Consider the following 26,565-nt stretch of genomic DNA (forward strand, 5'->3'; position numbering starts at 1 on the left):
TTCACATAATAACAAAAAAATAAACTACTCAGCACCATATTCATTTTTGAGATAGTGTCTGTTGTGTTCTAAACTGGGCTCGAGCCTCCTGTGCAGCGAGCAGCACATTGGGATGGAAGATGACTTGATAACATTTACTGCAGCAACCAGTTAACAGTTTGGAATTTATCTACATGCAATATTAAGATGCTTTCACCAGAATAGATTACAGATGAGATATTGACTTTATTTTAAAATAACAACACCATCGAATTGAAGTTAAAAAAAAAACATAGAAATTTATTTATTCTCTGGCTTTGAGAAATTTTTTACAGACAAAATCCTTACAATACAAAGAGAAAAAATGATGAACATGATTATATAAAAATAATTTTAGCTTCAGACTGATTGTTGGTGGTGCATATTTGTCACCTCAGCACAGGTGACTTCTGGGTTGAAGACCAGCCTGAGCTACACAGTGAGATCCTGACTTAAAAAGAGCTGAGTCTGCTGTGGTGGCATAAGTCTGTAACTCTAACATATGGGAGTCTGAGACCAAAAGATCAGGAATTTAAGTTCATCCCAGCTACATAATGTATTCAAGGCTGGGCTGAGCTACATGAAGTCCTATCTCGAGGGGAAAAAAAAAAAAGAGCTGGTACAAGCCTTTGGTCCCAACATTTGGAGGCAGAAGTGGAGGATCTTGCTGAGTTCCAGGGAAGCCTGGTTTACATAGGGAGTTCCAGGCCAACCAAGGCTTCATGGAAAGACCCTGTCTCAAAATAATAACAATAATCTCTATTTAAAATAGTTCTGTGTTTGGCTGTAGTTCAGTTGGCAGAGAGAGAGCTTGCCTTGATCCCAGCACCACATAAACAGGGCTTGGTATGATGGTGCATGCCTGTAATCCCACATTCAGGAGGTCTGGTAGGGACAGAAATTCAAGATGTGTTTGGCTGCATAGGAAGCTCTAGGCCAGCTTAGACAACATGAGATCTATCTCAAAAATAAATGTATACTGTAGCATCTGCTTTCTTTTCCTGTTACTTATAGACTGAAGTTTCTGTCTTTCCTGCTCCTGCAGCTGTTCAGTCCCAAAGAAACATGCAGAGGCTTACATTAATCATAAACTTTAGCCTATTAGCTCAGACTCATTATTAACTAGCACTTGCAACTTAAATTAACCCATAATTCTTGTCAATGTTTATCCAGATGGCTTGGTGCCTTTTCTTAGTGAGACATTCTCATCGTGCTCCTTCTGTATCTGGGTGGTGACTGCCTCCCTGCCTTTCCTCTTCCCAGAATTCTAGTCTGGTCACCCTGCCTCTACTTCCTATGTGGCTACTGGCCAATCAGCGTTTTATTAAACCAATATAAGTGAGAAATTTTTGCCATGTACAAAAGCATCATCTCACAGCACTTCCCCTCCCTTTTTTTTTTCAAAACAAGACCCTGAATCTAATCTCTTTTGTTTAGCTTTTTTCCTAACCATTATCCATAACAACTTGTAACCAACACACTAAACAAAGACAAATATCCATAATTCATCTTTTTGGGAATGTGGGTATAGTTTTGTAGGCTACTTCTTGCTGATTGAGAGCATAGATAACCTTAAGGGGACCCAAAGAGAATTTAGAATTATGGTCATGTCCTGACTGGAGTACAGCCAGCAGTCTTGAAGCTGTTCTGGATGTAGAACTCAGAAGAAACTGCAGCAGTTACTGTGTTAAAATACTCTTGAGTAAAGCAACTTAATAGGGAAAGAGTTTTTGTCTCACAGTTCAAGATGGCCATCTGCCATAGCTGGGAGCTGTCAGAATCAGAAAATTGAGGCAGTTGATTCCATTGCATCCATAGTTGGGGAGAAGGGAGTGAGGAGCACTGTGCTCAGCTCTAGCATCCCGGCCTAGAAAATGGTGCCCCCCCAGCCTCACGATGCAGCTCCCCACAGGCTGCCCGAGGCCCATTTCCCAGGTGGCTCTTCATCTCAAGTTGACTGTTGGTGTTGACCATTGTGATCCAAATGGGGGAAAAGTGACATTTATTTATAAAACATGGCAAATATGTGGCTTTATTTTATCAAGTATTCTGACTAATTCTTTTTTAAAAAAACATACCCTACCAAATAAAAATACAATATAACTCAGAGTAAAGCAGTTGGTTAACCAAAGCATGTGTTCTGACTTATTTTTCATGGGAGTAGAAATTGGTTTAAAGGGAGTTGGGCAGTATTTACAAAGTTTTAGAGTATATTCTCGTTGACTCTTAGAGTGTCCACTGTTAGGCCTTTCACCCAAATGAAGGTAGGGAGAGTGTTCATCTCAACATTGCTGGAAACATCAGTGCCCACCTTATCAGGAGGGCACTTCTCTGACCAAGACAGATGCTTCCTAAGGCATCATCCATGGAATTCTCTGCAGCCTTTACTAAGGCTAAAATAAAGCAAATGTGACAGAAGCTCTCAGACAGTGTCAGCCATGCCCACTGTGTGATGGTCCACACAGACCTGGAAACCAGATTCTGAAAGAGTCACAAGCTCTACTGCACAGTGGTTGCCATGGAGAGTGATCTGCACTGATGGAGGGATGCTCTCCTTCCAGTGCTGGCTTTCACATGGAGTCCTTTTGCCTCCTGAGTGGTCATTAAATAGTGAACCCCACCCTACTTGGTGCTTTGTTTAATTTGCCTTTTCCCAGCAAGTATGTAGATTTGTGTGAACTCTGAGGAAAATTGAGTATAGTGCCTAATTCTTAACCTGGGAGCGCTCAGAAGGGCCAACTGATCCGCGTAGGTGTTACCTTCAGGGGTTCTGGCCTTAGGATCTGTGGGTGGAGGCTGCTGCTGGCCACCAGCAGCAGCTTGCTTAGCTGTATACTTTGTGAGTCATTTACTTTCTCTGTCTGCTGGTTCAGAGAGGTAGTAGAAGACCCTCACAGAAACTAGATTCTGTGACACCCCAACCGCCTTCTGATGGTTGAGCTTCCAGTAGCACTGATAACTGCTGAGTAGTGACCCTCAGCAGACTGCCAACGCAAACTGGCTTCTTCACATCACAGGTTCACCGAAGCAGCCTCACCCAACCCCATGATACCTGGCTGGGAGGGGTGCCAAGCAGCTGTGTTTCAGCACCATCTCTTGTGTTCTCCTCTCAGGGCAACAGCACTTTCTTCACCACTGATCACTCCTCCTTTCCTGGAGGAAGCGTTTGATGGGGGTCCAGTAGATTTCAAGGCATGCAGAATATCATCTTAGGAATACCAGGAGCTCTCCAAACCTTTTGGGGAACACTTTGGTCCATGGTAACTTTCATTTCCACCTAAGTGAGGAGACAGGCATATGTGTACAATCCAAGTGTCATCTATATTGGGCTGAGAGAGAGTGTTTTGAGTTCTGGATGTATCTCAGATTTGGGGAGCTGACTTTAAGCCAGGAAAGCAGGACATGCCGTATAGTAACTGCCCATGGGCCAGCCTGCCTGCTATGAGACCTTTGCAACTATGGCAGCTCTAGAACCCCTCATGTTGGATAAATTGCTATTCAGGTTCCTATTTCTAATTCATGCAAAAGTGAGGAAATAGTACAAAATGTCACATTACCATATCGTTAGGTGGGGGATATCAAAACAATTAAGTTGAACGTGGCCCCAGTATAATCAGTTACTCATGTGGAGTTGATAGGCTTAAGATATCTTCCAGCTTTTAATGGAGAAAAACCAAATAGATAAATAAAGTGAAGCACCTCAGTTTCAACAAAGAACAGATTTTTTCTCTGTTCCTCCTCATCCCCTGACAAATTCATGACAGCATGCTGCCAGCTTCTCTGTGCAGACTGGCCCCGCCTCTGAGTCCCTCGGGCCCCGCCTCTGGCCCAGGACTTCTGCTAGGCTAGGGCTTCATCCCCTCAGTGTGGAGCCACAGGAAAAATGTGCGGAGAAGTCAGCAATGAGACCCTGGCTTCTATTGCTTTCTTAAGGGGCTTGAACTTGTGACTTGATTCCATATCTCTTCGTTCATTGATTGGGGGAAGAGTGTACATGTGTAGGTCAGAGGACAACTTTAGGGCTGTTCAATCCTCTCCCACCATTTTGGGTTTTAGGGCTCAAACTGAGGTTGTCACACTGGTTAACAAGCACCTTTGCCTGCTGAACCATCTTGTCAGACCTGCTCTTAGCTTCAAAAAGTATTAAACTTCAGTGTTTCCATGAATCATCTGAGGATCTTGCTGAAATGCCAATTTGGGTCCAGCAGTGGTGGGGTCAGGACAGGGATTCTTTCATGGATGTAAGCACCTGTGATATTAAAACATTCCCTTGACGTGTGTTCAAGAACTCAGAAGACCCAGCTCATTTTCTTGATGAGTGTGTGATTGCCATTTTTTGCACACACATACATGGAGTGGGGTACAAAGGGTGAGGTACAGTGGCTGCTTTTCCTCTGCAGTATGTCTCCACAGAGATTAGAAACCCAGGAAGATATTGTGTCCAAAAGACAAGCGAGAAATGAAATTTTCACACACATGACGTGTACATGAATTTCCTTGCCCACGGTCACAGGGAGAATGGCGTCTGAAGGATGTGTGTTTCCACCACCTCTTTATGGCAGTTAGTTCAGGTGAAGATACAGGGCAATCCAAGTAGAGATACGCTTTTAAAATATCTGGACCTGTTTGCCTTCACTTTGTCCAAAACTTGTTCTCTTTGCTGTCCCTTTGGTTGAATGTTCACAAGCCCAGATAAATTAGTTTTTCTAAAAAGGAAAGAAGGTGAAATGGTCTGGTCCCAAGTAAGTCCTAACAAGGCACACATGGATCCAGTGGTGTGGAAGAGTCATGTGTGACACTGGAGACACTCCTGGCTTCTCTGCAAAGTGTTCCCGATTTTCATTTCAGAGAAGGAAACAGGCCCCGAGAGGTTAAGACCCTGGCCTGAGGTTACACAGTTGGAATAGCCTATGCCAGACTCAGTAGTAGCTCTGCAGTAATCATGATATGTGTCCTCTGGGGTGCTGGACATCATTTGAAGCAGTTTTTTTAAATTAAAAATAGCACAACTATTATTACTGGTGTGGAGGGAGGTCAGAGGAGAGATCTGTAGAGTTGGTTCTTTCCTTCCTGCCCTATGTGGCTCCAGAGATCAAATGTGGGCTCGAGTGGCCAGGCTTGCTGGTGAGTGCCTTTGCCCAGAGAAGCGTCTCCCTGGGCCTGATAGCACAACATATGCAGACTGAACTCCGAACGGCGTTGTGCCTGCCCTACTCTTTCTGTCGCCCTTGTTAAAAGTGCTCCTGTGTGGTGGTGCTCACAGCGTTTGAGAGGTAGAGGCAGGAGGATCAGGAGTTCAAAGCCTGCTTCAACTATATAACAACTGCATGAAGTTTGAAACTAGCCCGAGCCATATGAGATCTTGCTTCAGACAAGCAAAAGTATATAAAAAAAGTGCCATTGTTTGTGTATTCCACACCTTTAAAAATTACATTTCTGTCGATCACAGTGACATGTACCTTCTAGAACTCAAGACATAGAGATAGGAAGATCAAGAATTAAAGGTCACCCTCAGCTATATAGTGAGTTTGAGGTCAGCATGGCCTACATGAGAAACTACCCCCTGATACTAAATTGTGTTTTATAATTAAGGGTGCTGCTCAGTGGTGAAATGTTTTCTTGGCATGCCCCAAACAGACATACATACACAAACCAGTTTGCTCTGGTTGTGTTTACTGGATAAGCTCTCAGGTCCGTTTTAGAGATTTCAATTGTGTATGTTTCTGGTTTCTTTTCTCATTTATCTGAACTTCTGAGTTTTGTTACTAGGCATAGGGATCATAGAATTTCTCGGACTCTAGACAGAGTTGGATGTTAGGACAGGCATGTGTGTCAGCTGCCTGGCTAGTGTATCTGTGAGGAGATGCTGTCTCCAGTTTGGTCACCATGACACATCCCTGTTTAATATTGCATGATGTGTGGGTTGCTGTAAACTCAGCATGGGTTGAAGTGCTGATAGAACACGAAGGAAGTGCCTTGCCCAAGTGTTGCTTTGTTTTGAATTTAACAAATTAGCACGTTGACATTTGCCCCTGACGGGTTTCATTATTTGCTGAAAGGACTTTGGGGGAGTTGACAGCATGACCGGTGTGTCCTGCAGACTTCTGAGAATTGATAAAAAGCATCTTTGTCCATTGCACAAAAGCACAACAGATATCTTCTTGATGGATGTGTTACAAGGGGTAGCTGTGTCACTGCAGAATAAAGCAAATCATGGAAACCCTCTCCGCTGCTCTGCACGCTTTTGTACACTCAAGATTCCTCTCTTCGTTTCTGGCTGTGGTCGTCTCTGCTGATGGAGGGCAATGAGTGTTTTTTTTAATAGTTTAAACTTGGGTTTCTTTTTTCTGTGTGTGCATATAATATAAGACAAGTGATCACAAAATACTGTAAATCAGTTATGTGGGAATTGCCTTAATGACTGTCTAGGAAGAGAGGTGGAGTGACCTGCATGTGGGACAAGAAACGAGGACTTACATACAGAAGAGAAAAAAATAAAAGTGTGGGTTTAATACAAACAGTGGAAATTCCTGTTTTCTGTCATCGTTTCTGTGGTTAGATTTGGAGGAACAATTATTGTTCACATGTCCTTTCCCCTGTGCATGGCATTGAGTCCTTCTCAGAAAGCTGCTTGCTTCACACCTTCGCCCCAAATATCCATATATGGGAAACACACGCACACAGGCACACACACACAGAGGACTTCTAGTGAAAATCATGATGGAAAGCTATAAATAATGGGATCTAATAGCAATCAGATAATAACACCCGTCACTAACTGCCAACACTTTAGACTGAAGCAGTCGGACACTAAGGAGCCATCCGTCACCCTTGTCATCTTTGCAGGAGTCGGGGGAGTGTGGGGTGCTGAGGACAGGAGGGAGCAGGAGAGAGTGCTGAAGGAGGTGGAAGTCCTAAGGCAGCCTGGACTTTGCACTGTGAGAAACCAGGAAGTGAGGTAAACAATAGGTCACTTAATAAATAAGAAAATTTACTATTGAGTATCTCCCCTTCTAAACTGTGATCTCCAGACCAGAATCCATGTCCTTTCTCTTTGCTGTATAACCTGAGTCCCTAACACAGGCCTGACACTCAGGAGGCCACCAGTAAATATTTCTAGGGAGAATGATGGTCTAGTATCACTGTCCACCCTCTGCCCTAATTGTCCAACTCGTAGTCCCAGAATATGCATAGGGATGGGCTTTTCTCCACACATTACCCATGGTATTAGAGGGAAGAAATGGCCTCTACTAGGTGCTACCTTGCTTGCCCAAGGCCAGTCATTTCCTCTTTCCTAAGCCTCTACAATAGGGGCTTAAGGGGAATGGGGAGGCTCAGCCAAAGGGGAAGCAGATTGCAGCTCTCACAAAGCTTTTGAAGTTTGATGACACAGAAAAGATGCTTATAAAGGTCCTTTAGAAATTGAAAAGTCCCACTATTTACTTTATTAATTGAAGGATTACCCTTTTGCCATTGGAAAGTTAATTTCCTACAGGCAGCTTTGTAAATGACATCACATGAGCATTATCTCACCAGAAAAAAATGTGCAACCAGGTGTGGGGTGTGTGTGTGTGTGTGTGTGTGTGTGTGTGTGTGAGAGAGAGAGAGAGAGAGAGAGAGAGAGAGAGAGAGAGAGAGAGAGAGAGAGAATATGAGAATGAGAGAGTGTCCCTCTGGGTCTTTTGTTAAAGGAGAAACCAAAGACCTGACAGATCTCGTGGTTGGCCCTGGCACAGGTGCAGATGTTCTAAGGAGGCAGCTTGTTTGTCCTGGCTGCCCAGAACCAGAATAATCACACAGAAAACATTATTTAAATCACTGCTTAGCTCATTAGCTCTAGCTTCTTATTGGCTAACTTTGATATATTAATTTAACCCATTTCAATTAACCTGTGTATTGCTACATGACTGTGGCTTACCGGCTAAAGTTCTGGCATCTGTCTCTGATGGGGCTACATGGTATCTCTCTGACTCGCCCTTCTTTCTCCCAGAATTTCATTTAGTTTTTTCTGCCTAGCTCTGTTCACCTATAGCTTTGCTATAGGTCCAAAGCAGTTCATTTATTTTTTTTTAAATTTTATTAAATTATAAAAGTTTCCATTTCCGCCCCTCTTCCCAACACCCTCCCGCTCCCCCCAAGCAGTTCATTTATTAACCAGTGATATTCACAGCATACAGAGGGGAATCCCACATCATGCAGATAGTGTTGTTCAGCATCAGACCCCAGCAAAAACAAAACTATTCATATGTTCTGGTTGGGTTTTGTAGAAAAGACAAAGGAGGCCCAATTTTGTACAGATTATATATGTACCTGTACACAGACACACACATGCACAGACATGCACACATGTACACACACACACCAGCTTGCACTGAGCTACCTCACAAGCAAAATCATTGTTCTGTGGGTGCTACCCCTCTCTCTGCAGACTGGGAGCTGGGCACTGTCTCCTCTGAGTCACCAATCAAGGGACAAGCAGTTAACTTTGTGGAGATAAGGTGGGTGCCCAGGAAAGCCAGGGGCAGCTGTTTGTCTCAGTTAGATTTGAACATCAGTTTTGGACCTCCAAGTTCCTGTTAGCTCCAAGATTCTCTGAAGTTTGAGTTTCTTCCATCTTAATTTGTGGAAATAATTTTCTCCACTTTTCCTGCTGGCGGAAGCACAAGACACCAGGCTGTCTCTGACGACTGCCAAAGTGGAGATTTCTTAGTGGAAAGTCTGCTTCCTTCTCAAGTTGCTTAACACAGCGTAAGTTTGTGGAGAACAGAGAAGCCCAGTGTTCCCTTCTAGAGTTTCTGACGTCATTTGCCTGTGGGTGGGTTACAGTCCACCACCATCTCTCCAGCCACACTAAATTTTATTACGTGGATTTGACAGACACACCTTAGTGTGGCTGGCCACCAAAGGGAGTCTTTTTGCCCAGAGCTCTAATGCTAAGCTGTGGCAGAGAGAGATTTGATCCAGCCTCTGGCCATTCCAGAACTGCATCCTGCTGGTTCAAGTTAGCATGCTCCCCTCTGGGCCTCTGGTTAGAAAATATGGAATGCTCACTTTACACCAGCACACAAGAGATTTGAAGGACCAGTGCTAAACACTGATTTGAAAGCAGTTATCAAGAGAAAGCAGGAATTGGGGAGAAGAGGCACCATGCGCCCAGGTTCTGCAGTGGATGCTTAACTTTATTTCCTTTAGCTCAGCTGAAAATCCTTACATACAGAACAGCTCAACAGGTTTGCGGCTATGGAGAGCTCAGAGTTTTCTGAGAAGACAGAGGCCAACAGAGGCAGGCAGAGAAAGCCACACTTACTGGAAATCCCCAACAAGCTAAGCTTGTTAGCCACACGAAGTTTAAAAGCCCAGTTGCAGCACACATACTCCAGGCATGGAAATGCATTTATTTACACAAACATTTTGCTCTTTGGGTGCTTTCAGTGTCGGGGTTCCGTCAAGTGGTCGCCAAGTTAACTGTTACTAAGTGGAGATATTAATCTTGCCCTAACGTTTTCCTGTCTCCGTTTAAAATACTTCTGCCATCTCTCCTCATACGTTTCTAGTGGGTTAGTCTTCAATGCAAAGTAGGCAGTAAATTTGGAGAAATGACCTAAGTAGCCAAAATAAGCAACTTACTCCATGACATTATGGTCTAAAAACACATAATCGGTCTGGTCTTGCCTGCTCAGAGACTCCCAGGGCCTAATGACATGAATAGCACTCACTCGGTGAGGCACATGAGTGGAAATCATGCCACACAGAGTTGTGACTCAGGTCTGTTCTCAGAAAAACTGAGGTAATGGCTATTAATATTTTATTTCGTATATTACAGTGTTTGCAGAAGCAAACACGCTGTAGTTAAGGTTACCCATGTTACGACTCCAGCATTACCCAGTGTTTCTTCATACCAGGCTTCCCCTCCCCTCCCTGCAGATGTTTTAGCCTAAAGGTGACTTTTTAGATCCTTAGAATACATGAACGAGAAGCAAGAGGGTGGCCTGTCACTGTTCCAGGCTGTGTCAGCGTTGTGGGAACGCGGTAGACGCCATCCTCATCATGCCTGTTGTGTTTTCTTTTCTCATTAAACCAGTGACCAGAAATGAAAAATAGAATAAAAGAATGTGGTTGAAAGTTCCCTTAAGAGCAACCTTCCCAGCGGGAGAAAGCCCAGGTCTTACCAAGTCGTAGTATTCTGACTTCTGTGACTGGGTGTGGCCTTGTCTCTGTGGTGTGGCTCTAGAGGAGTCAGGCCCATTTTGTGCCCCACATCTCCATAAGCTTCTATCTACATGCAATTCAGGCAACGTCTGTTGGTTGGCTCTGTTGTGGCTCTGTTTTCTAAAATGGAGTTAAATGTTTTGCAGCCTGAGGGCTGACTGGGCTTAGCTGTGACTCAGATATAGGCTGCTCCCATCCTGTAGTAGAAAGGAAGCTGGCTGCCTGGGCCTTTGTTTCTCTGTGAGAATGGAAAGTAGCTGGGTTTCAGAAAGCCCCTTCCAGGTAGGTGTCCGGGAATCTCAGAAGATCCCACGCCCTCCCTGCATTGATGCTAACTCATCTGTGCCCTGCTGTGCCTGCCTGTTACCCCGAGAGCATCCACCTGCTGGGTACCTTTGGCCTGGAGTCCCCAAAGCACCGGCTTCCCGTTGCCAGGGACAGAGGGGCACTGGCATCAGCGCAGCTCTCTGAGGACAGAAAAGCAGCGTTGCCTGGCTCCTGTCTCTGCACTTTTAGATGCCGACATGTAACAGCACCTGTGCCGTGCTGCAGGAAGTGCATGGGCATTCTTGCAGACAAGGATCTGCAGGGGAGAGAGGTCTGTTAGGATGAACCACGTGATCCCCAGCACCCAGTAAGAGCTAGGCATGGGCATGCGCCTCTTGTCCCACCAGGGAAGTGGGGGCGGGGGAAGATGCCTGGCTTTTCATGTCCAGCTAGTCTAGCCAAATCGGTGAGTCCCAGGTTCAGTGAGAGACCCTGTCTCAAAAAATAAAGCAGAAAGAGGTTGTAGAAGACATCAAATCTTGACCTCTAAACTCCATGTAAGCTTCCATACATACGCACACATGCAGGGGACCGGGTCTTGTCATGGTTGTCGTGCATGTTTAATAAGATGGTTTTCCGACAGAAATCATGTCACAACACCAGGGGCCTTCGGCACTGAGTATTGTTTTCAGTGTTGTTGTTACTGTTGCTGTTAGTCTATTTTGTTATTGTGTGTGTGTCTGTTTTCACAAATTCCACCTGTAATCCCATTAGAGGTAACTGACACAGATAGGAGGGATGGTCTACCATGCTCTGTAGCCACTACTTGGGCCCTGGCTGCTGATCTCCCACCCCTTAATGACTTGGAATGAGCTTTCCATTGTTCCTTCTCGCTGTCTCTGTTTGGAAGCAGAACATCCCTGGCCAGTGTGGTTAGTCTCAGAGATAAAAGAGGTTGGGCAGATGATGCAGCTGCCACTGTTTTGTTTTTGAAACATTGTGACAGGAAAACCATTGCTAACAAGAAGAGTGAGATTGACTGCCTTAGTGATTTCTCTACCTATGCTCTCCCTACCTCACCCAGGTTTCTCAGAACAGCCATGGACTCCGCGTTGCAGCTGAATGATGTCACTTCAGTTGTAATGTAGTTTTGCAGCTGGCCAGGATGGAGAGGGTGTGTTGCGGCTGCGTGTTTTTACTGTCTGAAAGGAAATGAAACAGGGCTGGATGAGAGCATTAGCACTGTCTCAGATCCGGAGGGCACCAAGTACCTGCAAAACAAGTGGGATCCTGTGGCAAAGCAAAATCAGTCCAAGAGATTCAGAGAGTGTGCCTGTGTGTGCATGCAGGTGTGTGTGTGTGTGTGTGTGTGTGTGTGCGTGCGTGTGCGCGTGTACATACCCGTGCATGTGTGTCTAGAAAGGTCCCGAGTTGAGTCCATTGAATTAGAAGGTCTGGGCTGTGGGATAAGCTACCCTCTCTCTAATCTCATTTCTATTCACATGTTAGTGGATGGTCTCTTCCTGAAGCTTTCTTGTTTTAAGAGCATACTTCATTATTCACTGTAAGAAACGGGTGGCTGTGAGACAGAAGGCTCCACTAGGCTCCTGTAGCCAACCCTGAGGAGTCCATGTGCCCTGCCAATTTAGCTGCCATTCAGAATCAAATGCCTATGATGGTCTTTTCTATGCTGCCTCACAACTAGATAACAAAAGAAGAGTGTGCCTCAGTTACCAGAGAACAGCTGTGGGCTTCCTCGGGAAGGCATGATGTCTTGGAAAGACCAACACTGCTTCCATGTTGAACATGAAAATGGCGGCTGAAGCTGTGGCGCCTGGCAGGGACGATGCATGCCAAGGCCTGGAGTTCTGATTAGTCCTTGGACCAGAAGTCTCAATCCCATGAAGGAGACAGCCTGTGCTGTATGGCAGTCTGCCTGTCCACTGCTGTTTACAGCTTGGGATAGCACTACCTGGAACTGGGGACATGGGAGGAGGAACTGTTCAGAAGGAAGGAATTCTATGGCCGTCGTTCACATTTGGCCAGGGTAAGCATGCCCAAAGCAGAAGAATCAAGGGAGCCATTCAGAGAAATTAACTCCAGCTGGCACCTCATGCAACACATGCACTTCTTTGGGGGAGAATGGAAAAGAAATATGGAGCTTGTAAGGGAAAAGGTCAGCTAAAAGCATGAGGTTCTGAGGAAAAACTTGTGTTTATTTTGTTTCTGGGAAGGTTTATTGCCTTTTAAAAGGCATTCTGTTAAGTTGAATGCTTTGAGAATGACCATCTGCCCCTCACTCTCCAGGACCACCCTGAAGAGCAATGGGCATCTTGTCCCCTGGTCTCCTTGAGCTGTGTTTGGTCTGTCTGTGGAGTTGCTGTCCGAAGGCAGGGGGCTTGGCTACTGTTCTTAGAGCTCGCTGATGTATGAATCTCCCAACAGCCAGGTGATCCCTCATCCCCAACAGCCTCCTTGATGCAGATGATCCTTTCCAACATCAAGAGCCATTACTTTGCACGCTGAGATGTCTGGGCCGATAAGGATAACTCCAGCAGGCTAATCCTTTTAACAAAGGTGGTGGTGTGCACTGTGGCAGATGAATGGTTCTTTATAAGGGCAGAGAACAATCAGTGGATTCATTTACTTAATTCATGAATTTTTTTCTGTTTGCACTTTAAACAAACATGTCAGTTGTTTGCTTAGCTAACAAGCTCTGCCTTCATTAGAAGCTATTAGTGGCTAGTAATCACTGAAACTGTGTTTGGATTTCAGAAACACAATAAGCCTAATTAATTCCATCCTCAGAAATTTGCAACTTATAGTAACTGACCCAGTCTAGGCTGTCTCTGCCCTCTCTATGAAGCAGAATTTGCCAGGTCTTTTCATGGTTTATAAACTAAGGTGGTAGGACTTGCCATGAAAATCAAGAAGCCAATCCGTGTGCCCACAAAAGATGAGGCAGGAGCCTAAACCCGTGCCAGAGGGCTGACCTCCAGCGAGACTTGAATCTCCACTTTCAGTGAGGAGGTGAGTGTGAGGAGTGTTTCTCTTTTCTCTATTTCTTCTTTAACTTCATTTTTAACTGATACATTAAAAGTATGTGTATCAAGCAGGGAACATGAGGGATCTCTAAGTGTGCACTGTGCAATGTGTAAATCGGGTGGGACATTCTTGTGAAAGCATCCCCTTCCATCAGTGACCATCACCACCTCCACCACCACCAACACTGCCGCCAATCTCAACTGTCAAGGGAATTTAGAGCATCTTCCTTGGTTTCTTTTCTGTCAAATTACAGAGCTGGCTGTCATACCTCCCCCTCCCCAGGAGCTTCCTGCTTCCTGACAGTGTGACTCTGGCAAAGGGAAACTTGAACTTCCTTTTCACCCCAGCGTCTCACGCCAGGACTCTCTATCAGTTCAGTGTGCAGGCCTCTTGCTATGCAGACTGACCTTTCTGCTTCATACATGCCTGTGTCAGCCCACAGGGCACTTAGGTGCATTCACCGTGAGTCTGGGGTCCTCAGATTCTCAGAGTCTGCTGCATCTACAACCTTGGGGGAAATCCCCATCATTCCTAGATGAGGATCACAGGAAGGCCTGCCTGAGTCATGGATCCAGTGAGTGAATTTCAAAGAAACCATAATCAAACTGTTGTTGTTGAAGGTGGTTGGAGGCCGTCTGTCCAGACTTGTCTCTTTGTGAGGCCGCTTTCAGGCTTCCACAGAACCACAAAGGACAGACTCTAGACTATAGTATATTTCGTATTACAGCTCTGGGTCTACCATTGTGTTGCCATTTTGGGACAAAGCAAAATGCATCATCATATTAAATTAAGGCATGTCCTGTGTCGTGGCAGAGGCTTAATCTGATCAGCTCTGTGGGAACAAACATCCTTGCTCTGGTTGAGAGGTGAGGGAGTAGAGAGAATCATGCTTTGTCACGTGTGTGCTGCAGCGGGTGCTGATTGGACCCTGCAGAAAGCATACAGCCCTCACTCAACACCAGTGTGATTAAAGACAGTTCAAGACATACATCACCATACAGTCAATGTTTGTTTATATGGTGTGCTGGGTGTGTCTCTGAAATTCCAGAAACAGAGTGGAAAGAAGAAAAAAAGAAAAAGAAACACCCCTAAGGCAGTTAGTTTATGATGTCCTGTCATATGCAGAGTAGGAAAAGAAGTTGGGAAAGTCAGATCTTGAATTTGAATTTTTCTTGATTCTTTAAAACACAAAATTATCACGTTCAGTTTTGTTGAGTTTAGAAGAGCAAAGATGTTCATTGTCCACTTCTCAAGGGCAGGCAGTGTCAGTAAGGTGTAGCCAGCCGCCCATAGCTGAGCCTTAACTGTACTTGGGTAGTTAGCTTGAGAGGTAAGCCTAGGCCATGGTTTCTCCATGTATATTAGCTTGGTGGGACAGAAATGAAGTGTCTGCATTCCACCAATCCTTGCAGCACTGGTAGCTACGGTTAAGGTGGCCACTGCTTTCCAGTCAGATGGTCTTTCCACTGGTGTTGGCAGCCACTGATTCTTAGCAGTCCTCAGCCAAACTGTGAAACTGGCAGCACTGGCTCAACTCACCTCCAAGGTCCTGTCCCTTCCCATAATCCTCTTCTCCTGTCAGCTGTGCTCTGCTTTATAGCCTGTCCCCATCTTCCATAAGCACCGCACAACCCCTGATGGGACCAAGGTGTGGGCCTTTCAGGGCCAAGTGACTTCCCAAGATAAGCTACATGTCAAACCTAAGATTGTGAGCTTGGAGTTCTGATACCTTAGCCTAATGTTGTTTCCCCCCCTCCTTTGGTTTGATTGGGGTTCGTTTTGTTGTTTTTACTTTTTTAGACAGGGTCTCAATATTAGAATATATGTAGCCCAGGATGACCTTGAACCTTGAGATGGTCCTCTCCCACAGCATCTGGGATTTGAGGTGTGTGCCCCTGTCTTAGTTAATCAGAATTCTCTAGAAGAACAGAACCATCAAGTTGTGTGCTGGTTAGTTTTTGTCAACTTCACACAAGCTGAGACACACCCAGGAAGAGGGACTGTCAACTAAGGAACTGCCTCCCTCAGATTGGCCTTTGGGCTTGTCTGTCAGGCATTTTATCGATTGTTAATTGATCTAGGAGGACCAGTCCACCCTGAGCAGGGACATCCCTGGGCAGGAGGATAGGACTGGGCTGTGTAGGAAAGGCAAGGCGAGCCAGTGTAAACAACACTTCTGTGTCTCTGCTTCAGTTCCCACCTCCAGGTTCCTGTCTCAGTGTCTTCATGATAGACCGTGACGTAGAAGGATAAGCTGAAATAAACTTCCCTTAGCGAGTCAGCTTTGACCAGTGTGTTATCCCAGCAGAGGCGCTAAGTAGGATACGCTGACCGCCACCATCACAGCCACCATGCCTGCCTGGCTCGTTGTGTTTCAGGGCAGTCTCCTCCTGTCTGCTTTTCCCTTCTCCATCGTAGTAGACCGGCCCTTGTCTGCTCCTACCACCTGCCACGCTCATCTCCTCCTCCACATCCTGTGTAATTTCTTATTCTCATTATCTGCTTCCTCATCCCTCTACTTACTGCCCCCAATTTGTTTCTTGCTCCTCCATTTCCTCATTCCTGGTCCTCCGTTTCCCCAGTACCCTCATTTTGCTATACTGGCTTCTCTAGCACATTTAGTTTATGATTGTTTCCCCCCCCCCCCACCCCCAAGACTATTAGCCTCTAGTACAATAGGTGTGTGACCCTTCTGGGACCTTTGGAGCCGCATACCAGAGACTGACCTTACCTGTTTCTCTAAGGAGCCCCTTAAAGGAAACAGCGCGTCAGCTGTGGAGAAGTGTCCGTCCCTCCACTCCGCTCTCTTTCTTTCCTCCTTACTGAGAAGAGGTAAAATATTACTGATCTGAAGGTTTATTTTATCAGGCCAGTTTTGGCTGTGATGTAGCCACAGGGAGCAGGGATCCTAAGACCTGAATGATGGCTTCATTTCCATGACTCTGCTGACAGAACCCTGAGAAATCTGAGGTCATCACACCAGGGGCTTGAGCTGTAAAGAAAAGGAGTGCAGCAGCCGTGGCTCAGCCCAAGGAGTCTGGGTCGAGTGGACCTGAGTGGAGCTGAGTCGAGGAGCTCTGTGTGCCTCTCCCTCACCATCTGTAGAGTGCACATCTTTCCTAAGGTAGGGCTAGAGCAAGCGAGGCAGTACTCTGTGAAGCGGACATGCCAGCAGTGTGTATCCTCAGAAAGGATTCTGGGTTGAGGAGACAGCTGTTTGGTTTGATCACCACATGAAAGCGCAGCAGGGGAGCCATGTGGGTAATCTCAGTGCTAGGGAGGCAGAGACTGGTGGATCCCTGGAGCCTGGAGAAAGAGTTAATGAGCCTCAGGCTAGCGAGAGACGGTGTTTGAAAACAAGATAGACAGCTCCTGAGAAACACCCAGTGTTTATCTCCGACTTAAATGCACATACACACTTACATGCACGCGAGCGCTTGTGCGCGCACACACACACACACACACAAAATGTTGATAAAATGTAAAGCTTGCAGCCCTGGGGTGGGCCCTAATTACTCCAACTTCGTCACATTGGCAGTTTGAGCCAACACTCATCTAGATAAATGAATGATTAGATATTGTTACTTATTCAAAGAAAATTTTACTGGTGTAGGTGAAGGCACTTGCTGCCAGAACTACCAACCTGAATTTAATCTCCTATCCCCACATGGTGGAAAGAGAGGCCTGACATTGTAAGCTGGTTAATTGTCCTCTGACCTCCACACATGTACCATGGCATGCAAACACACACGTGCAAGCTGGGGGCTTGGGGCACCAACTTAGGTCCCCTGAAACACTGGTTAGATGTAGCGGCTTTCCCCCTAGCTGTGTCCTCTTGATGTCATGCCAGTCTCTTAATCTAAGAACTGATCCTCTTCTGCACAGACCGCTTTTTAGGCTCATCCACTCCCGGGTGTCTAGAGGCAAGGAAGATGAAATGTGGCCATTCACTGTTGACTTCGCAGAGGTAGAGGGGAGAAACTTCTGCCAGCCCTTCTAGGCCATCGGTTGTGGCCTTGCATTCGCCCAAGTCAACAAAGAGGAACTGAAGGGTTTGACTCCAGGGGCAGGAGCCCGTGGTCAATGCACTGGCTGGAGTCAGCAGGCATTGCTTGGCACTTGCATCTTGTGGAGGAAAGAGGAAGCAGGTGTGAGCCTGAGAGGCTAGGGCTGACTCCTCTTGGAATTACCTCCAGCCCTCTATGCCTGTATATTTCAGTTGTCTAAACCATGTCAGCAGGCTATTAAACCACACAAGTGGATACTGCTTTTATGCGATTGACTCTAAGATCTTTGGAACTATCCAAGTGGACCCTGGCAAGAGGAGAACTCCTTGCCTTCTTCCAGGTTCTCTCTTCCTCTCAGACATATGGATGGTGGGTTTCATTTGTTGTTGAAATTTAGAAAAATGTTAAAGTCTACAAGAAGTTCCAGCTTGGTAAATATGTCTATATGACTCTGCAGACGTGCATTTGTCCACTTCTCCCTCCCTCTTCCCACCCTACACCCCCCTGAGGACTCGGGATCTGCTGTAGCCTGGGGCCAAGGTGGCAGCTCCCATCCCCTTCTTTCTGCTCACCCAGCCTGCTGAGACCTGCTACTGAGGCTTGCAGCTTCTGGCCTGAGCTGCTAAGTGCTTTCTCTCTCTCCCTAAGCAGCAAGATGGGCCTGCTGGTCAGGCCTCCCTGGAAAAAAGCAGAAATAAATCAAACACCAGCTCCTACTTAAGATCTGATGAAATCCTCCATTTCCTCTCCAAATTGAATTCCTCCTGCAGGAAAGGCGCAGCTCCCGGGATTCTCAAAGGCTCTCCTTCCTTCTCTGCTGGAAGCAGAGTTTAAATTAATAGACACAACATTTTTTTTTAATTTTTAATTTTTATGTTCATTGGTACTTTGCCTGCATGTATGTCTGTATGAGGTTGTCAGAGGCCCTGGAATTGAAGTTCCAGACAGGTGTAAATTGCCGTGTGGTTGCTGGGAACTGAACCTGGGTCTCTGCAGCCGGTGCTCTTAACCGCTGAGCGTCTCTTCAGCCCCATGGACACAACATTCTAATCTGGCTGGGTAGGTCATATGAAGAGACAATCTAAGAGACTTTATGTTTAGTGTGTGATACAGGCATCAGCATCTAGAGCACTTGGACTTTGTGGAGGAGTGACCTCTACCATGCTGGTGGTCTCCTGGGAAGGCTGACAGACAGATCTGCTGAGGCTTTGAGCATCCCAGACCTGCCTGTACCACCCCCACCCCACCTCCACAGACCCATGTGCAGCTGAGAGAGAATTCAAGAGGGGAGTTACTTTGAGATTTAAAATGTCAATCCAGCCTAACTCTAATTTGGGAAAACAATAAATTCAGTGACTTATGGTTTAAAAAAAACAAAAAACAAAAAAAAAACAACTTTGTTTTTAGTGTGAAGATGTTAGCAATGTGATTGTCCTCCCTGTATCCTGATAGTAAATCAGGAATCTGACATTTGTAGAGACTGTTAACCTCTCTTCCAGGGCCTAAGAAAGCAGCCCTGTTTTCCAGGGGCTTTGTGAAGCCTGAGTCAGCTGAGGAGCTAAGAATTCGTGCACTCTGTGCACGTGGGAGTGGGCCTTGCACACTTTGGTAGCCTAGATATTCTGAAAGCCCCTCTGTTGTGGGGTACCATCTGTGCTGACAAGCCTGCTAATAAGGGAACACTGATGTTGATCCCCAAAGGGAGCTGAGGTGTGTTGTTCCCTTTACTAGCTACTGCAGAAAGCGGAGGTCTAAACCGTCTACTTACCCTGAGAAATTCTGACTTTTACTGTCAGGAAGAAGGAAGGAGCTTTTCTCGGAAGGAATGTTCTGGCTATCCTGTATGTGCAAGTTTGTTTTAACACCCTCAAGAAAGGTTCTCCAGCCCTACCCTGCGTTTTTAATTTAGTGTTAAGAAAAAGACTCTCTTTCTAGTGAGGAAGAGAGCCTGGTCTGTCAGTTCTCAACCTGTGGGTCGGGTACCTGTTAGGTGTTGAATGACCTTTTCACAGGGGTCACATAAGACCATCAGAAAACATAGATATTTATATCATGATTCATAACGGTAGCAGATTAGTTATGAAGCAGCTACAAAAGTAGTTTTATGGTTTGGAGTCACCACAAAATGAGGAAGTGTTTTAAAGGGCCGCAACATGAGGAAGGCTGAGAACCACTGGCCTCATAGGTGAAACTTGCGCAGGGTACAGGTAACCCCTGCAAGTTTGAGAGTCAGGAACCCATGTGGATATTTTTTCCAGGGAGAGGCCTCTGGTGATAACAGTCATTGTAGCATGTTAGACACCCTTCCTTCTGATTCCTCCAGTCTGTCAGAGGATGTTACACTTTCTTTTTCCTGAGAATAGTAGGAAATTGTTTACTTTTGGCTGGGAAGAAAGGGTTGGGGGATAGGAAATGGGAACTTACTTTGGATTCCTCTAGAACTGCCCCTAAGCCCATTCCAGAGGCACACGGGCCTTGGAGGTGCTCCCCAAGTTCAGAAGGGTGGGGAGGGAAGTCTGGTGGAGATGATTGTTCAAAGGGGAAAAACTGAGGTTGGAAGATGAAGCTCCCTCGCCCGCCGTAGGAGGATCAGTCTCTCCTGCCTTCTGGACTAGCCATTCAAATGGACCTTGACTGGGTCTGCAGAGGTACAACGCCGAGCACCCAGGCAAGGCAACCCTCCTACTGGTCCTCTCGTCCTCCTTGAGCCAGGGTCAGCTGCCTAGAATCTGCCGCATGGCCATGGCTGTCACTCTGGCTACTGGATGCTTTCCAGGCAGGCTCATCTTTGAGCCTGCTCACACAGTCTGAAGTTGCTCTGTTTTGTTTTAGCTAAAGGGTGCACTGCTGCCAGCAGTATGTCTGGAATGTTATTTACTCTTGCATTTCTGTGGCTTTTCCTGTAGCATCACACTTGGCTCAGCTAGGGGTCATTCATTTGAGAATGCCAGGTTGTGCCATTTTTCTTTCTTGGTAAGGTAAAGGGGAGGCTGGCTCCTGTGTCTGGAGGTTCCCTCCCTGCCTTCCTTCTTACATTTTTGTCTGAGCTAGTAATCTGCTTGACTCTTGGTGCCTGTTGCACCGCACCCCTTTGTCCTCAGTGCCTCAACTCTGCTTTTAATATGTGGGGTTTCTGTGGGCTTTCCGGAAAGCCTGGCAGATGCTTTTTCATTTGCGTGCCTACCCTGTTATTACTTCACATGAAAGCTGTCTATTTTGGCAGTCCTGACTCCCGCGATTACAATTTAGTTCTCCGAGCTGAATGGGTGATATTGTGCAAGGGAAGTATAGGTGGGGTTTTTCTCTAATGGTGGCTGCGGGGGTGGACCAGAATCTGCACGCCACCGTCTTGGCTTGTGCAGAGCTGACATGATGGCAAACAAACGGCGTTTGGAGGAAGGAACTGGTGTGTATAGCTCCTTACTTTGAAAGTTCTCACAACTTGCTTGTTTTAATTCATGAATTTGTTTTTAAAGAACAAATTCTTCATCAGGAAGAACATAAATGAGTTCTAAGTGCAGAAGGTGGAAGCAAAGCATGGATTCTGTTTCTCCCTCCTTCGTGACACCTGCTTTCTCCCTCTTCATCCATGCAGTTTTAATCGTGGTATTTGGAGTTACAGAAGAAGCTATGGAAAATGAGATTAGATGACTCCCCATCTGGTGCCAGCCCTGGAGCCATTTGCACCCCTTGGAGGGTTAGTGCCCCTCCTCCCCTCTCTGGATTCTCTTGTCACCTGAGTCTGTAAGGGTTGCAGCTCACATGGAGAGTCTTTGTTTTGTAGGCATAGGGCTCTTTCTACTCAGGAGTCTCCCCACCCAGGGCACCTGTTTGGTTCTTAACTCCACAGTCAGCTCCAGTGTGAAATGGAAGATTTGGGGATTCTATTCTTTCTGGCTTCTCCCGGCCTTCCTTCCGCATGACTTCCTGATGTGCCTGTGAGCTGTGGGGTTCTGGCTGGACAGTCGTCTTTGATCACGCTCCTGACAGCACACACTGCGCATTCTCACACCTGCTCTTCTTTTACAGTCCAGATTTCAGAGTAAACGTTTCCATCGCCTTGTGGTTTTCTCGGTATAAAACTTAGCGCAGGTTCCTCATTACAGGTAATAGCAGCCTGATGACGAGGACAAGCGCTGGCAGAAACTCAGCAGCTTGAACAGCTGCCAGTAACATAAACCGCCACTCGAGTTAGGTCTGAAAGCATCGAAGCTGCATCTGTCCATCATGATCTGGCATGCACGCTGTAATAACAGACTCTGTGGGCTACGAAAGCTGCCCCGCTGAGCAGCTACGAGGACAGGTGCTAACAGGATTCCCCGTTTTTTCTCTCCCATTATCTGCAGCCCACACATCATCTTCCTCTCTCAGAGCACCTTAACAGGCGTGAGCCATCTCTGTGGGACCCGTCTCTGCCATGAAATTGCTCATGCCTGGTTTGGCCTAGCCATCGGGGCCCGAGACTGGACAGAGGAGTGGCTCAGCGAAGGGTTTGCCACTCACCTGGAAGATGTATTTTGGGCCGAAGCACAGCAGGTGGGTCCAGAGGATTTTCCGACCCTGAATCAAGTTCTGCCTTTGGTCACTCCTTCCCTCCGTAGTCACACGCTGTGTGCGTTAGGCACTATGTTTGCTGGACAATGACTGTGAGAAGACTGCTCTCTCCAGCTGCACAGCCTAGACACGGAGGGAGCAGAAGAACAAAAGAAACAGCAATGTGACAAGTACACCGAGAACCACACATAGGGTGACGGAGACTGTTTGGCCAGGGAGTTAGAGAAGCCCCGTTCAGTACACATCTGAGCAGAGGGATGAAGGAAAGGTCAGATTCCTGCATTGCATAATAGCCATGTGTTATGGTCATGGGAACTTTAACTGTGGATGTTTTGTCTCAAGACGGGGTCTTTCTGTAGCTCTAGTTAGCCTGGAGCTTACTGTGTAGACCAGACTCAGCTTGAATTTGTGTGAGTTCCCCTCCCTTGCTGCGGGCTTTTTAAATAATCAGACTTAAATATTAACCAGCACTGGGGGTGTGACTCATACCTGGAATCCCAGCACTTGTGAGGCCGAGGGAGGAAGATGGGCAGGAGTTTGAGGCCAGTGCTGTCTATATAAATTCCAGTTTATATAGTTATACAGTTCTAGATAACAAGACTCTGCCTCAACCTCCTTCCCTAAAAAAGAGTGGAGATCTCTGGTTGAAGGAGAAGGCATGTGGTGCTGTGGATTAGGTAATGTGAGCCACTGGCATCCACGACTCTGCTGCAGTCAGCTGTCATCGTGGCTGGGACTAGTGTTTTGGGAACTCAGTACTTCTGCATTCTTACGTGATGTAAGCCAGTGTGGTGGCCCACACTTGTATTCCCAGCAGGTGGGGGCTGGGGCAAGAGCTCTCGCCACCCTGGGCAATGCAGCGAGCTGCAGACTGGCCACAGCTTGAGGACCCTGTCAAAAAAAAACTATCAGAGGCTGAGAATGTAGTTCATTGGCCATGCCTCTGCTTTTCCTGTAGGCTCTAGGCTGAGTGTATAGGTTCACGAGCTGAGAATGTAGCTCGGTAGTCATGCCTCTGCTTAGCCCACAGGTGAAAAACACTGATCAAGCAGCATCCCATTGCCTTCACCTGAATGTTGACCACCAGGTCTCCTGGGCATGAGACTGCAGAACTGTTTCCTACGTTCTCTCTACTCCCTAACCCCAGGGTCACTCTTTTCTACATGGTACCCACCTTTGCTTTCTTGGCATTTTCTAAAACTCCCAAGTTTGTTCATACTGTTTGATTTTGTTAAAAACATTCTGCATGGTGAATTCTTTGTGTTTCAGTGGCCAGCTTGAGTTCCCATCTCTGAAACCCAAACTGAGCCACACCTCAACACCCCCCTCAAGCCCAGCTTACCTGGACTCTGAAATCCTGTTGCTTCTTCTGTGTGCTTTTCTTACTCACTACAGAAGCAATGTCACCACACAATGGGGCTGCATCTCACTCGTCCTGCATTCTCTTCCCACATGGAGCTAGCAGGTACCAACCTGTATGCCCTGCTTCAGAGAAGCTACCCAGTTGATTGGGGGAGAGAATGGGTCCTGAGTCCTTGCTCACTAGCTTTCTGAGTACAGGAAAGCTCTAGAGCTTCCTTCCTTGGAGCTTGGTTCCCCTCTTGGGGAATGGGCCTAGAAGACTCAAGTTTACAGTGTGGATGGGATGATGTGTAAATGATCTTAACACATCTTAGACACGTGGAAGCAATCTGCAGGATGCCTGCTTTCTTCCACCTGCACCTGTCGGCATTTTGCAGGGGTGAATATTAGTATGCTCTGTCTTCATCTCTTTCCTGGCTTGTTCCCCTCTTAAGACGTGCAGACTGGCAACTCCCAAGTTCATTTCAACTATCCTATAGTGTCTCTAACTTCATTTTGAAAGAGGAAACTCTTCTTTTACCATGTGTCCTGCCTGTGTTCCGATCCCTCCCACCTCTGTGTGAGCATGTCCCTACCAAGTGGAAGAAGCAGGCTGGGGGCTGCATCTCTCTGCTGTACCTTCCATGTCCTTTCTGCGTTCAGCCTGTAGGGCCAGAAGGTGGAGGCTAAGGGAAGCACTCAGTGGAAGGGGAGAAAGAAAGGCTGAAGCAGAGAGCAAGTAGGTACTGTGGTGCTGTGCACATCCAGAGGTGGGGTGATGCCAGAAAGCCTTATGGAGGAAGTGCCTGCTGCTGTGGCTTTAGGAAAACCATGCTGGGCTCTCTGAACCATTCCTGTCCCCTCAACCTTCCATAGGGATCACCTCATATCGCCTTCCCCAGCACAAGCAGGAACATACAAGAATGCCAAGACCCCTCAGCTTTTTTAGAGACCTCATAGAGTTTGGGAAGGCTTCTGGAGCAGGTCCATCACTCTGACCCTTTGTCCTCCAAGGGACAACCTGATGAATATCCCTTTCAGGTCTTCCTGCAGCAGAGGGGTCACGAGGGCCAAGAGTGGTCCTGCCCTCTGGACTGCAGAAGCTACAGTAGAGAGAATGCAGTGTGGCAGTGGTCCGGTGGAGACAGCACTGCAGCACTGAGCCCAAAAGCACAGCAGGGAAGGAAGCTGCCAGGCATACAGCCTTCAAGGACCAAATGAGTCCAGACTCCTTCCATGCCTCTGCACCTCTGCCTGGGCAGCCATAATCCAACTCCGGAAATGGTGACTTAAATAACAGCTCAAGAAGCTGACAGGATCCAGGGGCCAGAGAGTTGATTTTCTGGAGTGGCCTCTTCTCCTGGCTCCCTCAGTCTGGTCTCACATGGTCATTCTTCCGTACTTGAGAGGGAGACAGAGCTCCAGTGTCGTCTGGACCAGAGCCCTGGAGGGTCAGGGTCCCCTCCAAAAGCCTCATTTGACCATGATCACCTTTTGGAAGGTCTTGTCTCCAAGTGCATTCTCATTAAGCTCCCTGTTCAGTGAGCATGTCCTTGGAGCAGTCTGTTGATCCCTGTCCCCTCTACCACCTGCCTTCCTGCCTCGGCTGTCTGCTCCCCGCCAGCCCATACCCCTTACCTGTTTCTAAGAACATCACACTCTTTCCAAACCTGTAGTGCTCTCTCGCGTCCTGAAGTCTCTGCCCCTGAAATGAAAGCTCAGGCATCACCACCTACCCTGGGGAGTCCCCTGGCCCCTCGCCTCCCCTGATGAACCCCATGGTCCTGCTTGAGCTTTACATCGCCCCAAGTCTGTGTGGTGCCCTCACAGACCACTCCTTATGGGAGTGCAGTCTTCCATGGCAACACAGGGCCTACACAGAGACTGGTGAATGCATTGTTAGAGACCAGTAACTTCCAAATGTCTGCAGAGCCCATACGTTTCCCTCCCTGCAGGGTACTTTACTGCCTGCCTTCTTTTATGGAGATCCCAGCCATGTGGCCTTGTGACCACATCCATGTGACAGCAGCCAGTCCTGCCTCTGTGGGGCAGTATGATGGCCTCCCCTGCCTCCAAATTGAGTCCAGACAGTAGACTTTTTTCTGGATCTGTGCAAACAGAGTCATCTGGATTACATTAGCAGGCCCCACTATAAACAGTCCTTAACAAAATTGAGGGTTGGGAAAAAGAAGAGGTAAGTGGAGGGGCCTTTTCCATCCCCATGCAGAAACACCAGGCAGGGGAGGAAGGCTGGATGGAATCAAAGGAGAAATGGCCTCTGGGGAAGCCCCCTGTGCAGGTGTGTGTCCTCGACTGGAGCAGTCACAGACAGGGCTGCTGTACCCAGCAGCACAAGGGCTTTGCAGGCCCAAGAGTTCAAACTCAGCCAGCCCTCTTCTGCCGGAGAACCCGGGAAGGAGGCATGCCCTGTGTCCCCCCGTGGAACCCAGGGGAGGAGGGCATGCCCTGTGTCCCTTGCTGAGGAAAGCCTGACCAAAACAGTGATGCTGCTTTGCACGTGTTTTTCTGTGTCTGTGTCCCATGTAGCTGCCCCCTCACGAGGCCCTGGAGCAGCAAGGGCTGAGGGCTTGCCTGCGCTGGCATCGCCTACAGGATGAGCTGCGGAACTCCCCAGAGGAAATGCAGGTGTTGAGGTAAGACCCCAGTGTTGCCTCCTCCCTCCCACCCTCTTATGGGCATGTCCTTGCTGCTGACTAAATCTGTTGTTGCCTTTAAAATCCAACGCGGCTTGGGTTCCTCATTTTCTTAGGGACATGATTGAGGACTTTTAAGACTTCCAGGGTTTGGGTTCTGCTTTGCCTTCTGACATTTTCCTGGTGTCTCAATTCAAGAAAAAAAAAATAGTAATTGCATAAGGGACTAAATTCTTGGTTTGAAATTCTAATAGTCACTTTATGTGGTGGCCGTGGATGTGAGGACACTTACGGTTTGGCAGTTTGGCAGGCAGTGACCCTTTAAAGCCAAAGAGGAGAGAATCTGTAAGAAAATATCGGTTGCTTTGCATTTAGTAGTAACAGATGTGCGTGTCAATGGGGCCTTTTGTTGAGTTGTTGCCCAGCAGGAAGCCGCCCACCACTGCTCTCTTCACTCTCTGCTCCCGGGT

General features: G+C 47.1%; 1 protein-coding gene across 8 annotated transcripts in view; it reads left to right on the top strand.

Moving 5' to 3' along the window:
- Positions 1-26,565, top strand: part of Aopep (aminopeptidase O (putative)) — a 272,203-nt gene that overhangs the window by 125,974 nt on the left and 119,664 nt on the right. For 7 of the 8 annotated variants that reach the window (XR_015734915.1, XR_015734916.1, XR_015005257.2 and 4 more), the window contains exons 6-7: positions 21,893-22,082; positions 25,989-26,095. The exons of the other annotated variant lie outside the window; for it this stretch is intronic. Coding sequence is in view for 4 of the 7 variants with exons in the window: in XM_087896652.1 (XP_087752778.1) it covers positions 21,893-22,082; positions 25,989-26,095 (297 nt within the window). In the remaining 3 variants the exon portion in view is untranslated. The remainder of the gene's footprint in view (positions 1-21,892; positions 22,083-25,988; positions 26,096-26,565) is intronic. 8 annotated transcript variants of the gene reach the window in all.

This window comes from Myodes glareolus, chromosome 14 (assembly GCF_982192425.1).
Source record: "Myodes glareolus chromosome 14, mMyoGla1.1, whole genome shotgun sequence".
In the NCBI taxonomy this organism is placed as follows: Eukaryota; Metazoa; Chordata; class Mammalia; order Rodentia; family Cricetidae; genus Myodes; species Myodes glareolus.